This window comes from Sinocyclocheilus grahami, unplaced genomic scaffold, assembly GCF_001515645.1.
Source record: "Sinocyclocheilus grahami isolate Dianchi unplaced genomic scaffold, SAMN03320097.WGS_v1.1 scaffold1349.1, whole genome shotgun sequence".
Lineage (NCBI taxonomy): Eukaryota > Metazoa > Chordata > Actinopteri > Cypriniformes > Cyprinidae > Sinocyclocheilus > Sinocyclocheilus grahami.
This window is the reverse complement of record NW_015506528.1, coordinates 167,331-183,922: the sequence shown is the minus strand read 5'-3', so window position 1 is coordinate 183,922 and position 16,592 is coordinate 167,331. Positions and strand designations below refer to the sequence as shown.

Below are 16,592 nucleotides of genomic sequence, written 5' to 3'. Positions count from 1 at the left end.
CATACACACATACACACACACCTATCTATCTATCTATCTATCTATCTATCTATCTATCTATCTACGCACGCACATGCGCACACACACACACACACACACACCTACCTATCTATCTATATATATAAATATACATATATGCATACACACACACATATGTGCTAAAAATTTATAATTAGGGCACACACACACACATATACAGTATATGTGCCACAAATGAATAATTAGGGTTAGGTAAAGTATATATGTATAAACTTTATCCCAAATGTTTAGAATGGTAATGTATATATGTTATATAGACATGGCAGATGACAGTGACACTTTTCTAAATACACACAGACACAGTTTTTGTTACCATATACAATGAGAAGTTAGTTTTTTTCCTTTTTAAATTGAGAAACACAGTTTTCTGAAAGCCATTGCAAAGACTTTGCAATAGGCTCACAATGTTGATTAAAGTTCCAAGAGACAAAGAAATGAATTTGTTATTTAAACCATCAATCATGCATATTCAATACCCTGACACCACTGACAGAACGGCTCCCTTCAGCACGATCCTTTGTTTTAAGGCAATTCCAAATGCACTATCTATCTATCTATATACACACACACACACACACACACACACACACCTATGTATCTATCTATCTATCTATCTATATACATATATACATACACACAGACACCTATCTATCTATCTATCTACATACATACACACACACACACACCTATCTATCTATCTATATACATACACACACCTATCTATCTATCTATATACACACACACACACACCTACCTATCTATCTATATATATAAATATACATATACTGTATGCATACACACACACATATGTGCTAAAAATGTATAATTAGGGCACACACACACACATATACAGTATATGTGCCACAAATTAATAATTAGGGTTAGGTAAAGTATATATGTATAAACTTTATCCCAAATGTTTTGAATGGTAATGTATATATGTTATATAGACATGGCAGATGACAGTGACACTTTTCTAAATGCACACAGACACAGTTTTTGTTACCATATACAATGAGAAGTTTGTTTTTTTCCTTTTTAAATTGAGAAACACAGTTTTCTGAAAGCCATTGCAAAGACTTTGCAATAGGCTCACAATGTTGATTAAAGTTCCAAGAGACAAAGAAATGAATTTGTTATTTAAACCATCAATCATGCATATTCAATACCCTGACACCACTGACAGAACGGCTCCCTTCAGCACGATCCTTTGTTTTAAGGCAATTCCAAATGCAATAACAGGGAAACTAGTTATATAGACAGAACATAGCCCAAGGCATTTCAAAAGTGTGTTTATATAAAACTGTATGAGCACTCTGATTAGTTTTGTTGTTCATTTTACAGAACACTCACAGATTTCTCTCTTTTTCTTGCTTGTTTCAGAGCGGAGGGATTCAAATGTGGAAGTGACAGCACCAAGGCCATCTTCAGGTGAGTGAAATCAAACAGGACACTACGTGCCATCGCTAGCCATCCATCAGTATTGAGTTTGCAGACCACTGTCTGCGCAGTAATAGGACATGTCTGTGCTATGTCTCATTCAAGATGGCATGCGGTGTGATGCTTACAACCACTGAAACGTACCGCTGTACTGTTGAGCGCTTCTGGCATCTACACCAACCCTGTTTTGCAGTGCTGACTTTTTTTTTTTCTTAGTCTTTGGAGAGGTCATGTGGATTTACACGTAGATGGAAAATCCAATTCTGCTAGCGTAATGAACGGGGAAAGGCTCTGACCCCCCTGAGTAAAGATAGCTGGCAAGACGGATTTCATTTGTTACTCTTGTCACTTTCTAGTTTCAGTGAGAGCCACGTCTTGTTTTCTCTCAGGTCAAAGTCTGGATTATTCTCACCGTGTGGTGAAACTTACAAAACTTGTGCAGGTCATATTTAACCTCAAAATGAAGAAAATAAGATGTGTTATTTATTTATTTTAGACATGTTATTTATTTATTTATTTATTTTACACAAATGTTAAGCCTATCTTTTAGATTATTTGTATAGTGACATTATTTTCATTAAATTAATTTTGGAGCTAGTAATTAGATTTTTAATCTAATTACTAGATTATTGGTGTTGCTGAGGAAAACAAAGCAAATTCATAATATTACATTATTGTATTGTTTAGTTACGCTACCATTCAAAAGTTTGGGGTTGGTATCTGTTTTTTTTTTTTAGGGGGCTGCATTTATTTGATTTGATCTGAAATCCAGTAAACCGTTTAATTAGAATTTAATTAGAATTTTCAGTGTCATTAATCCAGTCTTCTGTGTCACATGATCCTTCAGAAGTCATTCTAATATGCTGATTTGATGCCCATTTTTGATTATTATAAAAAAAAACTAACTAGCGAGCTACTTAACATTTATCTGGAAACCATGGATTTTTTTAATCAATAGAAATTTTAAAAGAATAGCATTTAATTAAATATATAGAGATTACAGATGTCTTCACTGTAATTTTTTAATTTAAAATATTTGTATTTTTTATTTAAACTTTTTTATTTCTGAATAAAAATATAAATTTATTTAACTGACCCCAAACATTCGAATGGATATATATATATATACACATGCACACTGCTATTTGTTGGAGCCTTTCATTTATACTCTTTAATTCTGAGAAGTGTCTTTATTTTTTCTATAGGGATTTAAAAAATATAGAAATAAATAAATACAATAGGAATTAATAAAAATGGCATTACAACATAAAATGTTTTACTTACATAAAAGAAAAAATATTGGAAGTTCAATTGGAAGAAAATTATAGAAGTAGTAGTTTGTAGTTCTTCAAATATGCAACCGTGAAATCACGCTGGCTTTTGGCTCCTCAAGAAAACGTTTTAAAATAAAAAATAATCCAACTGGATAATTTTACAACTGGAACCTGGCTGTTTATTTTTTTATGCAAAATATATCTTATTTTGTGCTTTAGGCTTACTTTCATTGCCAAACTTGTTTGTTGTGTATGAATTAACAGAAGAGGCTTATATAACAGCGTAAGGTGCCGTATTAAAGAATTAGATAGATTGTTTCAATTTCTATATAAAAATGGCATTACAACATAAAATGTTTTACTTACATAAAAGAAAAAATATTGGAAGTTCATTGAAAATTATAGAAGTAGTAGTTTGTAGTTCTTCAAATATGCAACCGTGAAATCACGCTGGCTTTTGGCTCCTCAAGAAAACGTTTTAAAATAAAAAATAATCCAACTGGATAATTTTACAACTGGAACCTGGCTGTTTATATTTATGCAAAATATATCTTATTTTGTGCTTTAGGCTTACTTTCATTGCCAAACTTGTTTGTTGTGTATGAATTAACAGAAGAGGCTTATATAACAGCGTAAGGTGCCGTATTAAAGAATTAGATAGATTGTTTCAATTTCTAGCTTAAAAATGGTGTGCTCTACCTCTACCTCAGATGTATTTTCAATAATCCTAGAGCCTTATGCGCAGTCTGAACCTGCAGTTTTTCTCAGCATTGTTAAGTAAATGCAACACGTTCCATATGAAACCAGTCTCACAGATGAGTCTTTTTAGCACTTCCCTGCATAGGCATATACAGTTTCCATGGAGACAGCGAGGCCAGTACGCACTGTGGCTTTTTTTCACAAATGGATCTGGCACGAGCACTTGAAAGAAGAGAGAGAGTCACAAGCAGGCACCTAATGGTTGCTTCATCATTCTTCAACACCTTCTCCTCTTGTGTCAGGCATATAACTCAACATCTTCCCTCCTTGGCCAACACTTTTCTTTTAGACTGTGCAGGTAGAAACAGCCCACTGCCATAGGAAACTGTGTATGCCATTTAAACTAATAGTCGAACAAAGCATATCTACTACACTGAAAAAAAAAAAAATGTTTAGTGCAGTTTAATGCATAATTCCTGAATAAAAAAAGTGTAAAAACACTTTTGAAGGGTAGTGTAGGACCAAATGGAAATTATAACGGTGTTATACATAATATTTAGAATAAAACCAGTCCTCACCAGTCATGGATAATATAAAAGATGTTGTAAATTATATTTTTTTGAAATTCTATGTATAAAATTACCCTACAACCATGTGAATATCACAGAAAGAGGTGTCCAAGGAAATCAAACCTGTCCCTAGAATTTTTAGCCAATCATAAAACCAGCCAATGGCAGCAAAGTTCCTTGATTATTACGCCGGAATGAGAGTATAGTTCCTAGCCATATTGGCTTAGAAAATCACAACTTTTCATTTTCCGTCGGTCTTAGTAGACGATGTAACTACAGAAGAGTCCAGTTTTAACTAGGAAAAATATAGAAATTCTTTGGTCATTTTTGAGCGAGATGCTAACGGTCAAATCAGATTCAATGATCTATGCTAAGCTACAGCTAAAAGTGCTACCGCCAGACCCGGAGATCGGCTGAATGGATTCGAAAAAGGTAAAACTCAACTGTTTAACTCTAGGGGAGTTGGAAAATGAGCCTATTTTCAAAAATAGTGGAGTGTTCCTTTAAAGCCATGTCTAATTTGTCCAAAATAAGGTCTTTGAAGGCAGCATAATTTCAGCATAAAATAAAAAAGCTACTACTCTTTAAAATGCAGTCTTGCAGTCTCATTCGCTTGGTTAAGGAACATACTGGACAGATATGTTTTGTATAGCTTCCTGACATTTCAGTTAATTTTTTTTATCAGATCACAGGCCCGAGGGATCTATACGGCAAGAGAGAATCAGTTCCACAGAGTAATGCGTTTCAGTCTGTAGTCATCAGTCACAATGGACGGTTTTCTCTCTTTTTCAGTCCGGATGGCAGTTTCCTGGCAGCTGGCTCTGCAGACGGTGCCGTCTACATATGGAATGTGAGCACAGGAAACCTGGAAAAACGGCTTCCTGACATGCACAGGTAACTCAGGGATGGCCACCATGGACAACCAATCATTTAATTTCCTAACCATACTTGCATTTCCTAAGTATCGTTAGCAAACTATGATTGCAAATTCTGTCATGACAAACATAATTCAATATTTCTGTGTTTTCCAAAACCATAGCTCCAACACACATTTGCAAACAGCATACCAGAATTGTGTGGTCAGAACTACAGCATAGTTTCTTGTTATTATGAAATGTGGACTGGCTAATATGCAGTAAAAGCTATATACAGTATGTCATTCCACATTTTCATTCTACATCTTTTAGTCTGTAAAGACAATGAAAGCACTGTCTTTAAAGAGTGCACGTGTGAGGCTTTGCTCTAGAAACCAAGCGGAATGTAATACGGAGCCTGCAATTGAATCAAATATCTGAAAATAAAGTGAAACAATGGAGAACAAAATAGCGAAGTAGTCCTTAGATGCCATGTTTAATATTTACAGCAATAATCTGACATTAATTCAATTAAATTTACAACTCCACCACCATTGTGATGTAATTTACTACAGTTGTGGATTTAATCACAGTTGTTCCAAAAATTATTACAATTTCGGGAAATAGTCGTGACTAGGAAGTTAATTTCTCCAGTTTTTTTACAGTTCAGCAAAGCTTGATGGACTTAAAAGCTTGATTGACAAAATATGCATATGGCAACAAGGCTTCTCAGCCTTGATTTGATTGGCCGTTTCATCTATTATATTGTCAATTTACCATTGTTCAGCGAAATTTCATTGGCAAATTTCAGTAATTTCACGCAGAATCAAAGAGTTTCTGTGATGACAATAAAAGTTACCAGCGCAGATTTTGCTCAAGTGTTTGCTCATTTCAAGTTCGTCATGTGAATTCACTGTTCTGACCAACAGAAAGCTGCTTGGTTTGAAAGTGACTTTGGTGTGACTTAGGAGCTGTGCTTTATACTAGGGCTGTCAAAATGGCTGAAAAACTAAATTCCAATTTTTTACTTAAATATGATCAATATTCGAATTATATTCGAATTTAAAAGGCATAATTTCAGTTAGGGGGCCACAAGAAGGCTCATCGAGCAAAATATTACTAATGTTATTTTCTTCAAAGCAATAAAATAACACGACTATCTTTGAAAAAAGTGCATAATGTTTAAAATCATGTTTATAAACCATATATAATTATTTAAGTTGCTTAAACAATTAGAAACAAAACAGCATCATGGATGTATGTACAGTTTAATATGAAGGACTAAAAACCAATCACAAAGACTACATTTTTTTCGTTTAAAAACATGAGATGCAGTGGGATGGGGAAAAACTGCCATAAAGTCTCGAGACATGTTTTTAAAAGTTGAACTTACATTAATTTTACATGGCTTTCTAAACAAGGCTCTCTTGTGCGAGGCGCGAGTGCAACGGTGATAGATGTCCCTCTAGAAAATGCGATACAAATGTGTTCTGTGTGAATGGCTTGGTTTCAGTTTTGACGTAAACAACATCTTCTCCGCATTGATGTTCTCTTTTTCCACAATATTTTGAATGAACAACATAGCAGCGTGGGTTCCACTGGATAGGCTAAAAAAGCATTAAAATGCAACAATACTTACATCGTCATCGCATCTTGTGTGCCACTGATAAGGCTGCCTGACGCACAACTAAAATGCGAATGCAACGTTTTTGCATTCGAATGTGGATTTTTATTTTAAATTCGACGAATGTTCGAAATTTAAAAAAAAATTTTGACAGCCCTACTTTTTACATTGCTAAGCTTTTGACAATACTGTAGAAAATAGTCATTTTTTGCCCATAAAATTTCGCTTAAATTTTGCAAATGTGACTCCCAGCATCTTTGCATCTTTTACTCCCAGCCAATGTTTTTTTTTAGTTGCAAGTCGCCGCTAGCACTTTGAGTCACTTTCACAAAACGTTCATGGCCCCCCTTATATTTTGTTGTATGAATATCTGAACATGCAATATGTCTAAAAAAGAAAAGAAAGAACAGAGCCTCTGCTTTTAAACAAAAACCCTGTTTTATTCTAGCGTCATGCTTTTTTTATGAATACTTGTAAGTTTCATTAAAAAAAGCAACATTTTGAATGAAAAGCTGAGAAAATCGTGTTTTTGCAGTATAGGATTCAGAACGATGATTCAAAACATAGATGGAGTCGATTGCTTCCATCATCACCCCCAAACCTTGCACAATCCCAAACCACTTCATGGGTCAACATTTCATTCGGTAACATTTCATTTCACATTGGTAACGTTAGGCAGTTTTGATTGAAATGCTGTTTAATGCTTGATCATCGCTTTATTTTACATACGCATCTGCTTTTATACACGATCGCTTGTTTTTGCTGCTGCTTCTTCTTCACTTGTGTTTTATCTAGACATTCAGTACTTTTTCAGAAGATGTGTATTAGTGCCCCCTACCATATAACAGTGAAAATACAGAAAGCTGGAAAATTCTGTCAATTGCATGGAAGCGTTGGGGCAAAGGAAGAGTTAAGCAGCAAGTTACATTGTTGTACAGGAAATGCACTCCGGGTTGATTAGTTTACTTTTTTTCCCTTTTTCATTTACTGCAAGTCACTCTCAAATAAGGGATAATATACAATCAGCCATTATTATGTAAAGATTTGTCATGATGCATATAAACAAACTCTAAATTGTGACAGGTTTTAAAGAGCGGTAAAGATTTTCAGCAAATATTAACTTAAATTTTGGTCTGTTCTTTGCACAAAGCTATATTTTAGTTTTTAATGTGGCTTCGGGATAATTGGAATACAGCATATTAGTTGCATGGACTATGGTTATGGAGGTTGTTGTGTCAATAATTCCACTTTTGCCGAATGCTTTTTTGGGTGGGATGCTGTGAATTATCTCTTTAATTTTGTCTTTAAATTGAATTCTAAGATTAAATAATTTTTTGCAGAGCTTCAATAAGCGCGGTGGCCTGGTCGTTGTCAGGTGAATATGTGGTAAGCGTGGACAAGAGCCGTCGAGCTGTGCTCTGGAGCGATATCTGAGACCACACACGGGCTGCCTTTTTCCATCTTATCAACTGAAGTCACTCCTGGAAATGCACTCAGGGATGTCATCAAAACACAACCTTGTTGGGAAAAGCTCACACTCTGCACTCCGTCAGTACCCTTAGTATTGTGACAGTATTTGTTGCTAAGAGGCTGTGTCATCCAAAACGCAGACAGATGTGCTAATGTTACAGGGGTCTGGCGACTGTTGAGCAGAGCTGTCTGGGTTTTATTTTGAAATGTTGTTACAGATGAATTACCGATGCAGAATGTGCCAAAGCGTTTGTAGGCTTGAACAAACAAACAAAGGTTTGTAGAGATCTCTTGACGTACACCAGATATCACTGCCTCTGGGATTTGATATCAAAGGGAAACATGAACAAAATTGATTCAGCCTGTTTTAGGAATACAACAACACATTTCTGAATACGTGGAAACTCGAGCCCAATGTATTCGCATGTCAGTCCTATTTTTAGAGACCAAAACACAGAACAGACACAAAATTGAATGCCTGGTAAAAGGCCATTGTATATTGTCGCACAATGACACTGATTCTTGAATGCAATATACAATGAGATATAAATATTATAAATGGGAAAAAAAGCACTATTGTTCAAAACTGTGGGGTCAGTATTTTTTAGGAAATCAATGCTGATATTCATTTGATCAGTAGTGACAGTAAAGACATTTACAGTGTAAAAAGATTTCTATTTTAAATAAATGCTGTTCTTTTGAACTTTATATTCATCAAAGTATCCTGAAACAAATGTATTTCCACAAAAATATGAACTTGTTTAAGTTGATAAGAAATATTTCTTAGCATGAATTCTCAAGGTTCATGTGATGCTGAAGACTGGAGTAATTGGCTGCTGAAAATTTAGCTTTGCATCACAGGTATAAATGACATTTAAAAAGAACTAAATAAAATTGAAAACTTTTACAGTGTAATAGTATTACACTTTATAGATATTATCAAATAAGGTTTGATAGATTGCAGGCTTGGTGAGCAGAAAAGACTGACCCCAGACTTTTGAATGCTAGTGTATATATTTTAGCTGTCTTAGACCACAGTGAACATCATATTGATCTATTTCTAGATCACTAATGAAATGTACTCAAGCAAATTGTGACATCATCATTATGATAATGATTATATCCTGTTCTGAAAAACATAATCTTCAGGTTTTGCACAAATAGGATGATTTCATATAGCTTGAGTGCTGCTGTCATTAAAGGTGGGGTACGCGATTTCTGGTAGCCAGTGTTGACATTTGAAATCACCAAAACAAACACGCCCCTACCCCAAAAGGGTCTCGCCCCTAATTTGGTAGCTCCGCCCCACACATACGTACGCAACCCAGGCAACGATTAGTTCTGTGAAACAAAGCAAAACCAATGTTACACTGTGTCTACACCGGACGCGAGTGGCACGGCGCGACAAAATACAATAGAACTCATTATAATCAGTGATGCTGTCTACACCATAGATACATATCTATGGCCTACACTGGATGCGGCGCGGCACGACACGATAAATCCCCGACAGAAAACTGCTGCTGCATTCTATTCATGACGTATTGACACAAATTCCAAATGATTTTCAACGGTCGCTTTGTCGTGTCCAGTGTACTAGACAGACTTTAGCTGTTGCGGCGCAGACACGGTGTTACTCACCTATCGAGAAGAAACAAAGCAACCTCGGCATCCGATCGCTGGCCTTCCGCTCTTTGAGTTCTCTCCAGCGCTGGAAAGCTGATCCGATATTTACACGGGTCCTACTTCTTGCCTTATTGCCTTAAGCCTTCGTTTGTTCCGCAGACGTTTTCCTCTTTTGTTTTTTTATCCGCCATCTCTATCTATCGTTCTGTCGCTCGGCTCGGACTGAACGCTCTCTCCTCCACATCATGAGTAGACACGCCCCTTACTGCTGATTGGCTACAAGTTTGTTTTGCTATTCGGCCCGAATCAGTTTTCTAAAGCGTTTTTGAAAAATCGCTTACCCCACCTTTAAAGCAAACACGCCAATTATTTTGTTTGTTGATTTTTAAATTCCCTCTAATTGTCATGCCAATGATTTCTAATAATAAAAAAATATATATTAAGTTAGAAAAATAGCTAAATAGAAGCATTTTCACTAGTGGTCTGAGACTTTTAGACCCCACTGTATGTTGTTAATCACTGCCTCAGGGAAGTGCTCAGCTTTACTGGACTGACTCCAGTAATTTATTATAAAAAGGGACTCGTGTTTTAAAAATGAATGAGAGGAAGCCTTGGCCTCCGCCACACTCTTTAGTGCTGCCATAGAGACCCAGTATGCTCACTGCTAAACTGCGCTCAGATTAGCATTTAAAAGAGCCCTGTGTCTGATGAGAATCACAGCGCACCGCTCTGACTGACTTTGAAGATCCAAATTACTGCCATGTGATTCGATCTGCTGTGTTCATTTGCATGTTAATTAAAGGTTAGATGAGGAAAATCTAATGCCCATCTTACACTTGTCAGCTGTTGGACCGAGGAGATTTAATGTAGAGTCTAGAATATTTATTAACCTAAAACCGTATGTGCTAGTTGCTATGATGAAGTACTATGTGCCTCAGAAATCTCTGATCTTACTGTAGATCACTGTAAGTTAATGAAATATATATAAAAGAGAGAATCTCACTACAAAGAACATGTTCAGATCACCCCAAAATCATAAGAAATGTTTTTTATAAAATTATGAAACTTTATGAAAGTTAAATGTATAAAGAGTAGTGCTGTCAAACGATTAATCGCGATTAATCGCATACAAAATAAAAGTTTTTGTTTGCATAATGTATGTGTGCGTTCTGTGTATATTTATGTATACGTAAATACACACACATACAGTATATATTTTGAAAATATTTACATGTATTCACATGCCTATATTTATATTCATATAATTTATATGATAAATAAATATATTTAATATATAAACATAACCTATTTTTCTAAAATATATATACATGCATGTGTGTGTATATTTATATATACATAATAAATATACACAGCACACATGCATATAATGTAAACAAAAACTTTTATTTTGGATGCGATTAATCGCGATTAATCGTTTGACAGCACTAATAAAAAGTTCCATTTTCACATTTATAAATTTATATTAGCATAACGTCAGTATAAAACAATTCTATAATTATTATAGAGAACTTTACATGTTAAAAATACATTATTTAAAAAGTGTTATGATAATCAGAGCAAGATTTTTCAAATTGCAATAATGAGAATTAGGGTAAAAATGTGCGTAATTGTCATGAAAATAATGTTCCAATGCAATGCAAAAATCGATTAAATATTTGAATTGAACATAAAGATTTATTAAATATGACCTTGGCATGTATTTCATGACCTGCTTGAAATACTGGGGTTAAGTAAATCAAAGACACTTCATGAGATTAAGAAGAATCTACAAGGAAACATCTATTAGATATTTTGGTTGACTTAGAATAATTGATGTACAATTAAATTAATTTCAACAGCAAAAACAGGGATGTTTACAGGTGGCACTACTTGGAGCAATAGCTTTTTTTAGTTCGATTTATGAAGATTACATTTGTTTGCCCTTAAAAGTGCTGTTGTTGTTTTTTTTTTAGAGGAAAGCGTTTTCTTTTTTAATGATATTGTTACCGAGTAAAACTTAAAAGAACTCTGCCTTTCCAAATGTGGATTGTTCTCAAAGTAGCACAGTTATCAAGGAAACGGCGGTATATTTGTTAACTACACTCATTTCTTTTTTGTAAAAACGTAAGGACCAAACGTGAGTTTGATTATTAAGTCTGTTGTTTACATGCAAAATGAAAGACAAAGAGCAAATAGGAATAAGTCCTATGTTCTAACAGGCACTTTCCATGAATAGGGTACAAAATACTGTATGTCCTGAAATACCAAAACTTGTCATGATATATTTTTAAACACCAATTTAAGTGATTTTGTTGTGAAATAAACAATGAAATAAAACATTTTATAAAATAACTACTAATTTTAAAATGTCAAAAATTGTTGTGATTAGTGTATTTGTATGTATTATTATTATTTGATATTTGTAACTTTAATAAATATTTGAGATGCTTTTAGTTTTGAAACTACTGTAACTACTTTTCATTATGGGTTAATGGTTAGGTTAAAAACTTGAAATTTGTGCCTAATAAAGTCATGGGACACCAAAATGTATCCTATTTGTGGAAAGTGTCAATATGACACGATTTAGCATTCATTTGAGAATTCATGTATTTTAGAGTGTTACACTTTTGTCATTACAGTCTGAAGTAATGATGCATTGCTGTCATATTTTGTGTGGGTTTTAATTTCAGCATCATTTATAGTCATCTTGATGTTTATATTGACTTATTTGCAGTACCTTAATGAGGTTGGTTTATTTATCTGATACATGCTAAAAACACTAAAATATCAGGGATGCTTTTTCAGTGAATAAAACTATCTTAAACCCTCACGATGGCTGATTGATATGCTTTATCCTAGTCGGTATTGATTTATTGCTTTGGGTGTTTAGAACTGTAATGTGACAGCACTTTAAACGATGTCGTCGCTCATCTTGCAGCCTCTGCACAGAAGAAATCTGCTTCCAGAGACACACATCCAGAGAGGAGGGGAGAGAGCGAGTTTATGTGAGAGAGAGAGAGAGAGACGAGGAGAGGAAAACACAGCGGAAGAGCTCTGCTAGATAGTGTGGATATCAAACGGACGCTTCTTAAGCGTTAGGATTTTCCAAACAGCGTCTATCGTTCCTACATTCCCACCTGAAGGACTCAACGAGGAATCGCCGGCTTCTGCTTGTTTTATTTTCGGTTGTCTGTTGGCAAGCGGCAGTGGAGATGCTCCTGTAATTGGATTCATCTGGAAAGCGCTCAGACCGCGAGGAGAGCTGCTTAAGTGACAGCGGCTCTCTAACGCAGCATAGTGAATTCTCTTCATCTTTCGTTTTCCCCCTCAGCTCCATCACCCTCTCATCTTCTTCCCACAGCAGAAGAGTTTCTGTCGCACGCAGATCCTCGCGATGGGTGATAAAGGCACAAGGTAAGCCGTGTGTTTCAGATGGATTAGCTGGTTCAGGAGGACATTTTTCTTTTATTCTGTATATAGCTTGATATGTTCCACATGTAATTGGTCATTTAACATAACAGTGGCTCAACGCAGTCAGTATTTCATTGCAGTGCACATTTGTCCATTCTCAGGGTAAGTTTAGGATGAGATGTCTGAGCTCTTTAACACCAGTTATGATTAGTTAACATTTGAAATTGTATTAAGGGGTGTTCAATTGAAAACACAGGTCAGGGACACGGCTGGATTTGACCCTGGCCTCATGAGCACTACAAATAAGCCTATTTGCTATGCTAAATGGACAATTAGCTGAATGGATAGTTGCATTTTTGATCCTTTCCTCTCCTTGACCCAATCTGGAACAGACCCACAAGCCATCAGAAACCACTGCACAAGTGTATCCCATTTGTTTCATCTGTTATTCATTTGCTTCAGTTCTCTCTAGGAAGGCTTTAGAGGGATCACACTGTTTGGCAAAGCGGCATTTCCATTGATATTTGACATTTCACACAAGAGCACATCTGACCAGGACATGCAAAACTCTCAGCAGGGCTATGAACCAGCACTCAAAGCACACAGGTTTATAGTAACAATTCGCTCTTCAAAATAATTTACGATTTTTTTTATTGGCATCTTGAAGAACCTTTAACATCCATGGAAACTTTTCATCACACAAAAAGGTGGAAATATTTAAAATGTTCTTTACATCAAGAAAAAGGATGCTTTTAAGAACGGTTTACTTCTTTTGGGAATTCTTATATATATTATTGCTGCGAAAATGTGTACGTTTTTGGAATTTTAAAGCGTGTATAACCCTTGGGTCCCCAATGGGTCACCCTTTCTTAAAGAGCCACTTAGTTACTCTGTATTTAATCATTGAGCTAGTTACTGTATGTAGGCCTGTCGCAATAATCAATATATCGACTTACCGCGTAATATATGTACATGACCTCAATCATTTTTGTTGACGCAATATATCGCCCATTATATTTACTTAAACATTAATGTCACCATGTTTTTTACATTCCACTTGCGCCCGTGTCTTTTGCAGCTTCTCGTACATAACGTGGTGTAGTCATGAGGTACTAGTTCAAATGTAAAAAATGCTTCCACAAACAAAGTTTCATATGCAGATATGGTCTTGTTTAGGGATCTTTGTGCATACGCACATCTGACTGCTGAGTAGTGATTGTGTTTTTCAGCAATAGTGTGCACGCTTAATTTACAGAGAAAAGAAGGTCAGGGAAAAATCTCTAGATGGAAAAATCTCCATACAAACTCTTTGTGCATTTTTCTTTTTTTCTAATTGTTACTTTGCACTTTTTGTTAGAAAAAGTTTATTCAAGTTTATTAAGGTATCTAATATTTTGATACTTAATTTTCATGATTTAATATTCCTAAAAATTAAAAGTTTGTTGTCATTTGGAACATTTGTCATCGTGTAGGCCTTGCTGTGATTATATTATTATGATTATATATTCAGTGGCATACAAGGGTCTTTAAAATTACAATAATATCGCTTTTCGCAATTATTTATAGGGCAATATATCGCACAACAAAAAGTTGTTATCGTGACAGGCCTAACTGTATGTCCAAACTTTTGGGCAGCGCTCCTTATTAAGGTAGGAAATACTTTTGAGCCCCTCAAACCTTCAACTTTCAAGTCAGTGAAAGACTTGACTGTCAGCATAAAGTGTGGTATACATTACTGTCTATTCTGGTCAGTAGTCACCCACTTAAATGAAAATTCGGACATTTTGTTTCATAACTTCTTTATACTACAACATTGCATTTTTGATAGTTATTGCTACATATATATACACTATAAGCACTTCTATAAAATGTATTGTGTAGATTTTTTTTTTTTTAAATAAGACAAAAAGACATGATATAACAAATAGGCCAAAGATGAATTATCTTTATGAAATTCTCCAATGCAGAGTGTCACAAAATGCTTAAGCATATTCTGGGCATATCATGATTCACAATTTAAAGCATAATCACTCAGAGTCACATAGAACCTTGTTCCATAATGAAAATGTCATTCAGTTCGCTACTCCAGTTCTCTCATCCAACAGACATCTGATTGTGAGTACTTGACCATTCAGAATCACCAATAAACTCCAGCAAAATACAGTCTTTTAAACAAAAGCACAGGTCTTTATGATCAGCTTATGCAAGAGAATGGGAACTTTGGATCATCTTGGAGAGAGTTTTACTGTGTTGACTGTCGTAAGCGATCTCAACATGTTGTTTGAGTGCTGAATGACGTGACTAACACAATCTCATGGAAATTCGTAATTGGTGATTTGGTGGCTAATTTGTATGAATTCATATGATCTTGTTTGTTGTCTGTTTTCTTATTATCTGCTTATGTCTTTGTGCCAGGTGAACCTTCATGCTTAGTTTTTTTTATTTGTACATTATTGTACAATTCACTTTGTATAAATTCACTGCTTTCCCTTTTTTGACCTTAACAGTAACAACCATAATGCACAGAATCGTATTGGCTCAGTCCCATCAGACTGATACTTGATCCGGAAAAAGGTCCGTATCCGACTGATATGATAGAGTATCAGATCGGCGCAGTAATGCGATACACACAAAAATGTAAATCTCAGAGGACAGTGGAATAGCTGTGCTTAGTAAGGTCTTGCTTACTTGCTAACAATTCTTAAACATCTTTCAAAGATGTAATTTGTGAATCTCGTAACAGTGATTAGTCCTTTCTTGCAAGTGCTTATTGTAACAAATTAGGAATTCGTAGTTATGACATTAAATACCTGTAAACCCCAGCAGATTGGCGCTTGGCATTTTGAGAAAGCACAGCCAGTTTTGTGTGCACTATGCTTTAGATAATCAGTGAAAGATCTGTTGACAAGCCATCTGAATCTGCTCATGACAAACTTACTATATTTGCAGGAAGTGCATCTTCTGTTGCTTTACATGGTCGTGTTACCTTGCATATATTCATCAAAAATGACTGTTTTTCTGTTATTATTTCTGTTTATACCATTTCTTTATAAGATTTATACATTTGTTAATATATAATAAACCTAACATGTCCTATTTGAATCATTGTGAATCCCATGTGGTGAACCCCAGGTTAGGAATTATGTTTTTTTTTTCTTCCCATAATCATTCATATAGTACTCGTTTTTTTTTTATAGGATGCCCATTTTCCACAAGTTGATATGATTCTTTAGGGTCTTAATGAGAAGTCTGTAACATAGTTTGGTTAAAATGTCTCAATGGTAGTGTAAAAACACCTTTTTTTACCCTGTCAAAAACAGCTCTTTTCAGATCAAGCCGTTTTTGTAGCATTTTCCTTTAAATGTTAATGAGCTCTGCTGACCCCGCCCCTCTCTTCCGAGCTGCTCTCAGAGAGACGGTTTACTTTAGCCGCATTCATCGTGAAACTTGCTAATCAGCACATTATTAGGAAAGGCGATTTGCAAAAATTCAATACAAAACATTATACTAATTTTTCTGTAGATGAGTCTGGATCATGAATGAGTCGCATTTATGTAGATCGGGGGCGCATTCCCTTCAGAAACAA

The 16,592-nt window shown here is 35.2% G+C and overlaps 2 protein-coding genes across 2 annotated transcripts in view; both read left to right on the top strand.

Annotated features, from left to right (window-relative positions):
• LOC107569480 (autophagy-related protein 16-2) overlaps positions 1-8,552 on the top strand; it is a 45,175-nt gene extending 36,623 nt beyond the window's left edge. Inside the window, exons 17-19 of the mRNA XM_016255586.1 lie at positions 1,423-1,470; positions 4,814-4,915; positions 7,840-8,552. Coding sequence (XP_016111072.1) covers positions 1,423-1,470; positions 4,814-4,915; positions 7,840-7,933 — 244 coding nt within the window. The 3' untranslated portion in view covers positions 7,934-8,552. The remainder of the gene's footprint in view (positions 1-1,422; positions 1,471-4,813; positions 4,916-7,839) is intronic.
• A 4,056-nt stretch (positions 8,553-12,608) lies between these two features.
• arrb1 (arrestin, beta 1) overlaps positions 12,609-16,592 on the top strand; it is a 54,070-nt gene continuing 50,086 nt past the window's right edge. The window contains exon 1 of the mRNA XM_016255585.1: positions 12,609-13,009. Coding sequence (XP_016111071.1) covers positions 12,990-13,009 — 20 coding nt within the window. The 5' untranslated portion in view covers positions 12,609-12,989. The remainder of the gene's footprint in view (positions 13,010-16,592) is intronic.